Here is a 12,893-nt window from a genome sequence, read left to right as displayed (position 1 = left end):
TGTGCCATATATAGATCTCAAACAAAGGAAATTTTGTTATCTCATTAATACATTACAACCCACTCTCCACTTTAACACTATAAAGTTCTGCTATTGAAGATTTTGCTGTTAGTTTAATCACCAGACATCAAGCTAATATTCCCTTTCCCCCATCCCACAACTTGACTTTCCACCATCACCACCACCCCCATGCCTAGATTCATCCTAATTCCTCGGTATTTTATGTATTTCCATATCTGAAACTCACTAAACACCATTCCCAAGCATGGCTCTATTTTCTTTAGCACTGAACCCTCCTCAGGTACATCCCTCTGCCTAGGGTCGCTGCTTCCACTAACATCAACCAGGAACAGACTGTTTCTTGCTCCACTAGGCTTAGGCCTAGGCCCTGCCCCATCCCTTTCCCTCCATCACTATAGTTGCTATAGCAGCTCCATCTGGGCATCCACTAAACCCTACCTCAAGAATACATCCCTCATTTATAACATCATTACTATGAACTAACCATCCTCTGAACCAATATTTCATCTAACATCATGCTGCCATGGAACCAACTAACAACACTAGTTAAGATAAGCTTATAATTTGGTCATGGAAGATGACAAAAGTAAATGAGTAATTCTTACCTCTACTTTTGTTCGATAAAGAACAAGTCGCTTAAGGCCACACAATTTGGCAATGTGATTGAAAGCCTGAGGCGGTAACTTATCACAGGAGGAGAGATTTAATTCCTGAAGATTTGGACACATCTCAGAAATAACCTCCAAACAAGTTTCATTGAGGAAGTGGCCACAAGCCAATTCAAGGCGTACTAATTCAGATCCACAAATTTTCAGGAACCTGTGAAAAATATTTTTCAAGTGAATTGAAAAAATTAATTCAATTTTTTTGCAGGGCTTTGGAATACTGTCAATTCTAAACAGATGCTGTTACAAGTATGCATTTCTATTATGGCAAATTTATAACTTGGAACACTTAAATTCTCTTACATTCATCTGCATACTAAAAATATGCATGGTTAGACTAAAATAAATTAACCTGAGAAAGTAAATTAAGTGGCTACACTTCACTGAAAAAATTCAGTGAACACACAGCAGGAAATTAACAGAGCAAAGGATACTTTTTCTCCTACATATGTGACATTCGCATTTTAGCTAGTAAGCACAACTTAGCTAGATAAATTTCTTTCCTTTCCGGATTTTCTGGAAACTTGGAAGAGATGTTTTCATAACAGTGCCCACTCAATCATGGATATCACATAATAAATACCACAAAAAAAACAGTACTACAGGGTGTTCCTAAAGTCTGGACACATAGGCAAAAATTCATATTTTCAAGTAATGAAATGAATGAAGTTTTCAACAAGATTTTATTTAACTGGAATATTAACAAATATCATCTTCAATATGATTTCCATCATTTGTGATGCAAAGGTTGGAGTGCTTTGCAAGATTCACGTGAACTCAATGCAATAACTTCACATTGCTGTCAATTTTAGCACATTCACTCTTTATGTGTTCAATCAAGTGTGTTGCATCTGTGATTTTCATTGAGTACACCTTCTCCTTTAGCATATTCCAGAAAAAGAAGTCAAGGGGACTAAGGTCTGTTAATATTCCAAATATTTTAAAATATGCATTTTTTTCCTATGTGTCCAAACTTTAGGGACACCCTGCAAATTAAACTACCACAAATCACATAAGAAAAACTTTAGTATCTGCCTTATTTCTACCTTCATAAACTTCTAGGTTGGCTGAAGTAGACAGTTATAAAGTACTCTCTGAAGCTGATATTATTAACTGCTAAGCCACTGTATTTTGTATCCACTGAAATGACTACGTGTTCTTGAGGGGTAGCTTCTCATATTACTGTACTTCCCCACGTACAAGACGCACATTAATTTTGGGGCCCAAAATTTGTTTTGTGTTTTTTTGTTTTTTGTTTTTTGGCAGGGCAATTGGGGTTAAGTGACTTGCCCAAGGTTACACAGATAGTAAATGTGTCAAGTGTCTGGGGCCAGATTTAAACTCAGGTCCTCCTGACTCCAGCACCTAGCTACCCTTGGGGCCTGAAATTTGAAAAAGACTGTTATTACATAAAGTTACTGAACTCAAGTTTTATTCATCATAAAACTCATACAATAATATGATGAAATTCAAGGACCTTCTGCTCATAGCTTTCAGGCATCTTTTGGGCAAGTCTTGTGCATATACGCATGCTTAGTCCATTCCGTTTCATGAACTTGAAGCACCAAGTGCGTCCTCCTTTGAAATCGGTAACTTCTTTTTCATCAGCAATTCTTCTTGCCTCATTCATGCTAAACCATCTTTGTGGACACAGGAATTCCAATTGCCCTTTGCTCTTCAATCCTTATCTTTAATTCCCTCTCTAAATCAGGTCATTTTGCTGACTTGCCTCTCATGGCCTTCTTTTGCCATGGCGTTTTCAGTAGGGTTTCTTCTTCTCGTAGCCAGCCTCGGATTGTTTTCTCAGTTGGAAGAGGACCAAACTTAAGTTTAGTAGCACAATTTCCTTTCACTTTTGCAAACTGGATCACTTTTAACTTGAATTCAGAACTGTACAAAAATCTTTTCCGAGCCATTTCTGGGCAGAACGTGGCAAAAAGCAACCTAATATATTGGTAACAAATGCGAAACAATGAGCTCAAAGACAAGTGTGAAAAAGCAGAAAATGCAAGTAAAAAAATCTACAACAATGAGCACAAAAACAAGCATGAAAAAGTGGGAAATGCAAGCAAAAAAATCTACAACAATGAGTGCAAAAACAAGCACGAAAAAGCAGGAAATGCAAGTAAAAAAATCTACAACGACTGTATAAGACACACCCAGTTTTTAGACCCCAAATATTTCAGAAAAAGGGTGCATCTTATACATGGGAAAATACAGTACATGTTGAAATAATCCAACCAAGGGGCAGCTAGGTGGCACAGTGAGTAGAGCACCGGTCCTGGAGTCGGGAGGACCTCAGTTTAAATCTGGCCTCAGACACTTGACACATTTACTAGCTGTGTAACCTTGGGCAAGTCGCTTAACCCCAATTGCCCTGCCTTCCCCCCTTCAAAAAAAAGAAAAAGAAATAATCCAACCTATAGGTCAACAAAGGGTTATAGTAAGATCCATATCAGCACAGTAATCAAAATTTCAAAACTAGATGCAGATGGAAAAAGAGCTTTTCTACTCACACCAGGTAGCCACTAGCCTACCCTGAAATTCTAGAAGTGACTTGGGGACCTAAGAGAATTCCAAGCCAAAAGGAATCCTTTCCACAGAGCAAACCTATTACTTTAAACAGTGAGCCAAGTTACCACGTCAAGGTTTCTGCTGTCTACTAGCACTGCTTTTATGTGTTCTGAAAAAAAGGCTGGACAGCTAATTTAACTACACACCTCTAACTAACTAGAAAATTAAAAAGAAACAAAATAATGACTAGCATTGGCCTTCTGAGAGGCAGCATGTGGTAATAGAGAAAGAACTGGCCTTACAGTCATGTAGAACTGAGTTCATGTCCTGCTACTGGCTATGTGACCCTGGGAAAGGCACATTACCTCTCAGTGTCTGAGATAACTCTCTACTGCTGAAACACTACTTCCTAAAACACCTTACAATTTCTTCAGTGCCTCATTCACAATGAAGAAGAGACTGACAGAACTTCTGTAGCACAGTTTCCCACTATAGCCAGGGCCAATTTCTGACTTCACTTACTGGGGCTCCAGCAAAAAGTACCAATAGTATTGTTATAATTTCTTGTTTTGATAAAGGTGAATTTCAACTCAAGTTTTAATGAGGAGAAACGAATGAACATTTTTTAAAATTGTCTCTCAGAACAATTCTCTTCAACTGTTTTATAATTGGCATTCGAAAAAGACTGCTTTTTTTTTCAAATACCACATTTGTAAAATGAAATAAGAATAAAAATAGAAATGAGAAGGCCTGGGTTGTGGTTACAGCTCTGCCACTGTGAGCAAGCATGACAGGCAGGCCATCTTAACTCTCACCTTCTGTTCTCTTATATGTAGGATAACTCTAACATTGTAGATGTGCACAAGCTGAATGATTTGCACAAGAGATCAACTTAAAAATAGACTATCAAAGCAAACAATTATCAGCTGGAAACAATGGAGAACAGGAATCAAAAGTTCCTCACCCAGCTTTAGTTTTAAATGGCTTGCTGACTGACCAAGTATTCTTGGCATGAGAGGAAGAGTCTTAACTTTAGCAAGCTGTAAAAACTAGAGTCATATTATATATAGCACAAGGGTTTATGTTTTCATTTCATTTGCTCCTAGTGAGTTTACTCTCTATATCTTCAATATAGCTCTATTAGATTATTAACAAAGAATGCTTTTTCAGTTTCATTAATTTGAATAAATTTTCACCTTTAGTTCTTGTCAAGAATTCTGAAGACTCACAATGAGGTTCAGCCTTAGAACACTTGCTTAAGTTACTGAAGTATGTTAATAATCAAACACTAACTTTTATTATTAGTTATTACAACCTAAATTTCAGGCTGAGAAATACGAAATGGGACAGCTTTTCTGTTTCACACCAAGTTCTTTGAAGTTCTCCCAACCTAACTTATCTTGCTACAATTCTTAAGTCATATTTGTGTCTATGTGTGTGTAGATGTATACATATCTATATAGATTACACTTACATACTCATACATGTAAAGACATGTCTATCATTCATACATATAAATATGCTTTATTAGCTTGTTCAGTCAGCCACCACCAAAACAAAATTGGGCAATATTTACAATGAGAAATTTGTAGTCTACAAATGTTAATGAGACAAAGTAGGCAAAATAATTTGTAATGTAAAAATAGGAATAGTAAAAGAAAATAAGAAAAATAACCATTATATTATTTTATTGATTGGACATCAATTAGCAAAAGTTACACTTTGCGGTGATGAATTTAGGATATTATGGCTTCTGAATGTTTTCCTAAAACCTTTTTTCATACCCTCTTTGGTTCCCAATTGCCCTCTGTATTTCTCTGAAGCTTAAACAATCTACATAAAACTTGAGTTCAGAAGTATAGAAAGACACTGAGTAGGCTTAGTGTTCTTAGCTGTGACTTAAAAATTATTTGAAGAGCTATGAGCCAACCATGATTTAATCTGGTCTTGATATTTTTTTTTACTTGGGAGGGGTATGAATCTTCAAAAACAAACAGTATAGTACATTTTATAGCTAACCATGTATAAGTAAGCATTTTAATAAGACTCAGAATCACAGAACTATAGAACTAAAAGAGAGCTTCTCAAATTTACATAGGTAACTGCAATCAACTGTGTTGTTCACTTTTAGTATGATGAAACTGTTCTTATTAATGCACTATTTCAGAGATCAGAAGTAAAGGCCAAATTAACCATCCTCCAATATTGAAAGTTAATTGGACAAAAAGTATCTCCTCCTACCCTGGGCCTGAAGTAATTAATTCTAGTTACTTGAGATATTTCTAAAGGAGTGTGATATAATAAAATATAATTCATAATGTATTTTCCATGTTATTTTAAAATGACTATATATTAACTTTAATAGGCCATTTTCTTTAAAAAAAATCTTCAGGAGAGAAATGGTATGACTTAGAAATCAGCAATGAATGAAGTTGAACTCAATATTCACAATCAGATATTTTTATCCAATGCAACCAGCTGCTTGCATTTGAGTAAAACAGGGCCAGGGACTGAAATCTGTAATTTCACTGGTGCAGTGAGGAAACACCTTACCTTCTGCCAATGCAGGTCAGCACCTTCTCTGTACTTAATGGTCTTAGCTGCCTAGAGCACTATGAAATGAAGGGACATACCCAGGGTCACAAAGCCAGTAAGTGCCACAGGCTGGACTTGAATCCATGTTTTCCTGGCTTCTAGGTCAGTTCTCTAGCTATTCATTATCCCATGCTACCTTTCAAGTACAACATGACTATCAAACATTCTTTGTTAATAATCTAGCAGCACCATATCAAAGATATAGGCAGTAAACTCATTAGGAGCAAGTGAAACATAAACCTTGTGTTATATATGACTGAGTAAAGTTCACTCATTAAAATTGAAACCAAGGCCACTCTCCAGTGAAAAAGTGGTCAAAGAATACAAATAAACAAAAGGATTTCAAATTGCTAAACAATCATATGAAAAATACCTTTAAATCACCAGTAAGAGAAGTCCAAATCAAACAACTCTGAGGTGTCACTTCACACTCAGAAAATTAGTAAAGATGAAAAAACATTGAACTACACAATGTTAGGAAGGTTATGGAAAGACAGGCACACTGATATATTGCTATTGGAGCTGTGAATTGGCTTAACCATTCTGGGAAGAATTTGGAATTATGCTAAGAAAGTGATCAAGATTTCCAGGTCATATGACCAACACGATAGAGGACTAGGCATTTTCTCTGATCCCCTCTACCTTCCAAATCTCTTCAAAATAGAAATTATGTGCCAAAGATAAAGCAACTTCAACTGTCTCCATGATATTACACCCAAAAGAAGCTTTAAAAAAATCCAAATCAATGAACTGATATCTACTGTGAGCTCACTCAACACCTCCTTCCCAACCACCACCATGCTATGAGCTTCAAAGCTATACTCAAGGACCTGATACATGGGCTTGCAACAAAACCCGAGGACTCAATACACAGATTTACAACAAAACCCAACCACACACCCCAGTCCCCCCTCCTTCTTCCAATGCCAAGGAAATCCAGGTTCCAGGCTACACAGAAATTTGCTGGGACCATGAAAAATAATGTCATTCCAGCAACATTCTGTGCTGCAAAAGCTCTATGCAGGCAAGCTGAGAAATAGAGAGAAAGGGGGAGGACATATGCCTGGGCTTGAAATAGAGCTCAACCCCACACTTCATACCCACCTCCTTTCAGAGCCTTGAAGACTTAGACTACAGAAACCAACCCTATAACATCAATATGGCATCTCTCTGAAATGCTGGTGCTTAGGTAGAGGACTGAGGGACAGAGGGAATGAGACAGGATACTAGGACAGGAATATGGGAGGGAGGGGTGTGTTATGGGGTACTCTACTAAGCCTGAGGCAAAGAGCTCAGCATCCTGCTGGATCCAATTCTGTCCTCCCAAAAGTCATTTGAGACAGAGACTTAGGCTGGTGAACTTTGACCTGCCCAGAGTGGGAGGAGGCTGAGATACTTTGAGATCTAACCTCCAGGGAAACCACCATCAGAGGGGAGAGAGTCAGAAAGTGAGCAACAGGAGAAAATTAGGGTGGGAATGGGGAGGACTGAAATTACCAAAGATCTCAAGAAGAAGAAAAATGCAGAGATCTTGAATATAAGGAGATGAATCAATAGGGAAGACTTTAACAGCAGAAAGAAAAATGGTCTCTAGAGCTAGTAAATGAGTTCAGGCATCTATGAATAAATACAGAAAAATGATCCAACACTTAATGAGACAAAGGATTCTGGAATTTGAGAAGAACATGGAACCACAACATGCTGTTCTTGAGTGGTTTAGAAGAGAAATGAGAACTATGAAACCAGAATTTACAGCAAGCACAGTAAAATAATGGGCAGAATAGAAAAATCTGAATCTACAATGACAACTCTCATCCCACAAAAAGAGAAAGAACAATAGAATGGGAATGCAAATACACAGAAGTGAAGGACAGTCTAGAAGAAGAAAAGCAAAGAACAAAAGCATTAAAAGAAAATACATTAAATATCCAAGCAAACATATTGATCTCAAAAACAGGATGTATACAATATATGGATCACAGGTGTCCCAGAAGAACATGACAAAAGAAAAAGCATAGTAACATTGTAATACAAGAGAACTGATGAACTTCTGAGCATAAGAGAACTTACCTGACACAGAAAATGAAATATCAATCAGAAGAGTTCAAAGATTGTCTCCAGAAAAATACCCAAGACTGTAAACTCTAAGGTACAATGTGGTTAAATTTAACAGTTCAATTCAAAAACAAGTTCTGCAAATGACCAGGAGAAAAGATCTTCAATTCAAAGGGACGGAAATTTGAACAACACAAGACTCTTCTGTACCAATTTGAAAATGCAGGAGGGAACGGAATAGTGTGTCCCAAGTGTGACCCAAAGGTCCCAGTGGAACCAGTGACCTACCTTGCAAATCTAAGTTTAACTATAAATGAAAAAAGATGGGTGTTTAATAATAAAGAGGCATCTGAAACTTTCTTAGGAAGAAAACCAGACTTGAAGAGGTTATATGCTTCTTGGACTCCCCAAATAACAAAAAATGAAGGGGGAATGAAAAAATGCAGCAGCCAAGGGCAGCAACAGCAACAGAGTGACAGCAGAGAGACCAGTAAGAGACTCCCTCCTAGATATACATATTGAAACTGAGGTGAAGGCAGAAATCAGGTGGCAACAACAGGGAAGAGATGGTCCTGGGGCATTACGGATACAATTTGGTGACAACCTGCCTACAGGGGAATCAATATTTTTTGAAGAACCACATTACAAAATAAGAGGGTGAATGAAAGGGGACGCAGAAGCAGGGTGATAGAGGGTAGTGTGTGATGGCCTGGGTCAAACTGAAGACTAACAATGAGGGAAATATGGCCCTTGTGGTCTGAGGAAGAGAAAAGCTGTAGAGGAGTGAGTGAGGAGGAGGAGGAGGGAAGGAGGGGTTGAAAAGTAGGATGGGGGGGGTGGGAGGAGCAGGCTTTGCTTTGGTAGTAGGAGGAGGTTCCATTGATGAATGCTCATATAGGTAAAGAGAGACTTTCTATAAAGGGACATAGATTCAGGCCTTGTGCTGGGTATGGTCTTGGGGATCTCATGCTTGAAAAGGTCAGTAAGACTACCTTAGGATAGAATTGGAACTTCTAGAGGCAACTGGCATCCAGGAGAGTGAGATTTTGAGGTGAACAGGGAAAAGAAGATAATGAGCAGGAGGGTATAGATCAGTGATAGGCTACATAATCAGGGACATAGTAAGACAACGGCCTACCCTGGGGCAGTGTTCTCTCTGTCCTATGTGGGAACTGGCATTGTTCCGGTAGACACGATGGAAAAGGGGAATCCTTACAGTAAGTTCTTTGAGACAGAGACAAAAACTCCCTAGAGTGGAGAGCCTAGAATGAATATCTTAGAAGTGTTGATTCTAAGAGGAATGCAGAGAATAGAGACTAGATAATTATAAGGGTCAGAAAGTAACCAAAATACTCTTTAACATAGGCATATGCCCCAAGGAGATCAAAGATAGAAAGGAGGGTCCTATACTATACCAAAATTTATAGGAACACTTCTTGTAGTAGCAAGGAACTAGAGATGAAGCTGACGTCATAGAGAGGGGAATAGCTAAACAAATTGTGGCATGTGAACATGCTGAACTATTATTACACCATAAGAAATGATGACCAAAAACATTCAGAAAAAGATGGGAAGCTTTATATGAATGAATACATTTGACGTAAGTAGAACCAGAAAAAAAAATCTATGAAAAATAACTAAAATGAAGGAGGCAAAAAAAAATTGAACACTATAATTATTATGACCAAGTTTAGCCATAACAGAAGTATGCATACCCCTCCCTCCCTTCTTTAGAAAGGTGGGGGGATATGGGTGTGGAATGCACACATACTGTCTAACTTAGCTGATGGGTTGGTTTGTGCTGTCAAATTGCTTTTCTTCCTCTTTTTTATTCTTTGTTATCAGGGATGGCTCCAGGGAATGGAGTGAGGGTAGAGGACATATAAAGGGAGATGAATATGAAGAAAGAAAAAAAAGGATTTAAAAGTTTTGGACCATCTTATTTGATCTTTTTTTTTCCCCTTGGGCAAAGTATTATTTCAATTACTGTGACTAGAATTTTGTCTGTGAAGACCCCTGCCTCCCTACTTGAGTTTTCCTCTTCCCCAGCCCCTACTATTAAATATTTGTTTCTCATCTATGTCAAACCAACAACCAATCTTCTACTTTTCTCTGATCAGATGGTTAACTGGAGCAGACTGACACTTGTGTTTAGTTAATAAGGCCTTTTTTCAATTAGGGTGATGTTGCTACAGCCTCTGAATGTTCAGATCCATGTAATACCGTGGAAGGTGCCATACCTGTAGAGTCAGAGGGTCATTTGAACCCCATCTCTAATCCTTACTATTTGTATGAAATTGGGCAAGTCACTAACCCTCCCCAGCCTCAGTTTCCTCATTTGTAAAATGAGAGGATTAGTCTAGATAACTTCTGAGATCCTACGCAGCTCTAGCGCTAAAAATCTCATGGAAAACTATAATATTTTCTCTACTCTTCCAACCATGAACACTGTGGAACAGCGAGAATTTCAAATTATTTACACATGTGCAAGTTAGAAACAGGTTATAAAAATTTTTTACTTTTAACACATTGTTAGAGAGGGAAGAAAAGTAATTTTCTTAATCCTGCCTTTATATTTGACCCACATAATAAAACATTCTATTTTTCTAAACCTTTGTTTAGGGATTTATATGGAAAATGATACCCTGTAAAGTAAATCAATTCTTTCAGAATCAAGTTTCCAACGATTACAACTTTCAAGAACTTCCATTACACTTCATGGTAATATGTTTTACGTTTTTTGTCCAGAATTCCTAGGCACTATGTTTTCCTGATACCAGATACCAGTATATTAGATACTACTACGATACTAGAAAAGAATTTATAGACTATCATCAAATTAAGCATCAGAAACCCAAATGGACAATGAAAAACTTTCATGGTAATTTAAAGAAATAAGAGATACAGATATTATATTAAAAATGATGATTTTTGCCTTGCTTCCTTCTCCCCTTCACCCTGATTTCTCTATTGAACAAAAATGTTACAGATGGTATACACAGGTTAACTGAATAATCCAATCATATATTCTCTCTTCTTTACTTAGTTCAAATCTACATTAATTTCTTTTTCACTTCATTTACCAAAGCACATACCTCCCAAGAAGGCAGAAGGATCTACAGACTTATCTTGAGCCAACTATTATTTCTATCCCCATTCATTAACACATAACAAGCATTTTTATCTTGGCCAACTCTTTGGTCACCTTGAACAAGCTACTTGTTAGCTTTGAAAACAGCTAACTTGTTATAGTTAGCTTGTCACCTTGAAATAGCTAGTTTTATGTAAGCTTATAGCTTTTCCATTTTCTGTCTCCCATCCCAACAACAGGAGCCTGTGATACACTTAGTAGATTCTCACAAAATAATTCTTGATGATGATGATGATGGTATCTTGAATAGGTTTGTCTTCAAATAAGGAATCCAAAACTGTCTCATGCTATCAAGTAAACAAGTTTCTAATGTAGAAATAAATTGCTTATCCTCATGAGATGAATTAATCTTTCCGAAGTAATACACAGTACATAGAAAGAAGTCATTTTCTAAATGATATTTTGTACCCTGGAATAATTAACATCACACGAGCGAACAATTTAATATCAGTTTACTCATCCCAGAATCAGGCACTAATCCTTAGAGTATTCTTCTTTAGTAAGAAGGTAGTAGTAGCATCAGATGAAAGTCTTGGGCCTCCTGACTCCTAACTGTGTGCTTATATTATTCATACTGTAAAGAGTCTTGAAAGAGTTTAAACTCATTGTTATTCTAAATAACCTGTAATTTTATTTGATACAATATCTATTCCAGAGAAAACATTATAAAGATTATTAAAAAGTAGCCACCAAATGCTTAACACATACAAGGTATCCCAAAAGTCTTATTGAAGTTTTACACTATTAAAAATTAATGCTTGAAGTTGTACTAAGATTTTCTGAACACCCAGGTGTACCCAGTGACAGATACGGTATAGTAGAAAGAGAATCTGAAAGAATTGTTTCCTCCAGAAGTGAGACATACTAACACAGACATGGATACACAAAATAGATAGACAAATGAATGAAAACAGTTGAAGTGTTCATGTATAATAAACTATTTATATCATCTATCAATCAATAAACATTTATTAAATGTCTGCTATGGGCCAAGCACTGTCCTAGGGTCTGGGAATAGAAAGACAAAAAATGACAAAGTCTCAGTGCTCAGGGTCACATATGATGTTGAGGAAAACACAATGTACACTTAAGTAAACATAAATAAACACACACACATAAACAAATAGATACAAGACAAGTACAAGGTTCTATTATATTAAGATTAAATTTGGGGAAGGGGAGAGCACTAATGGTTATAGGTGGTAGATGAACTGAACTTTAGAGGAAGCTAGGGGTTCCAAGTGGGAGAGTTATGGAAGAGGAACATTACAGATATGGGGGAGGTGTGGGGGGAGCTACAGCAAAAGCATGGAGAAAGAAGGCAGAATGTTGTACATAAGGAACAGCAAGCAGATCAGTTTGGTAGGATCGTAGAGGGGATAAAGGGCATTAATGCCCTACGCTTAAGTCTTGCTGGTAGCCATTTGTGAAGGACTTTAAAATGTCAGAGAAGTCTATATTTTGTCCTTGAGGCAATAGGGAACCACTGCAGTTTTGAGAAGTGATATGTGCTCGGACTTTTGGAAAATTCCACACAGAATAAGGTAATGCATTTTAGAGACTGGGGCAAAAATGAGGCTATAAGAGAAGACTGAGAAGAATATATTGAAACAACAGTAAAACAAATGAAATGATATAATGCAGAAGAAATAGAATGCTCTCCTACCTCAACTCTGCATCCTGCTTTTTTTTTACTTTGACACAGCTCAAATCCCAAGTTCAGCAGGAAGACTGCCCTACTCCTCCACCCCATCCCAATCCTCCCACTGCTCATGTCTTCCCTGTGAGATTAATTTTCCTTTACATATTGTGTATATAGTTATTTGCATATTATTTTCTCTAGTAACATGTGAATTCTGGGAGTGCAGTAACAGCTTTTGCCTTTCCTTATA

The 12,893-nt window shown here is 37.2% G+C and overlaps 1 protein-coding gene across 2 annotated transcripts in view; it reads right to left on the bottom strand.

Annotated features, from left to right (window-relative positions):
* The window catches only part of FBXL4 (F-box and leucine rich repeat protein 4), a 146,172-nt gene that overhangs the window by 75,182 nt on the left and 58,097 nt on the right, over window positions 1-12,893 (bottom strand). For both annotated transcript variants that reach the window (XM_036769162.1, XM_036769163.1), the window contains exon 7: window positions 627-840. In XM_036769162.1, the coding sequence (XP_036625057.1) occupies window positions 627-840 (214 nt within the window). The remainder of the gene's footprint in view (window positions 1-626; window positions 841-12,893) is intronic.

The sequence above is a fragment of the Trichosurus vulpecula genome, chromosome 7 (genome assembly GCF_011100635.1).
Source record: "Trichosurus vulpecula isolate mTriVul1 chromosome 7, mTriVul1.pri, whole genome shotgun sequence".
Classification (NCBI taxonomy): domain Eukaryota; kingdom Metazoa; phylum Chordata; class Mammalia; order Diprotodontia; family Phalangeridae; genus Trichosurus; species Trichosurus vulpecula.
Note: the sequence above shows the minus strand (reverse complement) of the source record. Positions and strands in the feature narration are given on the sequence as shown.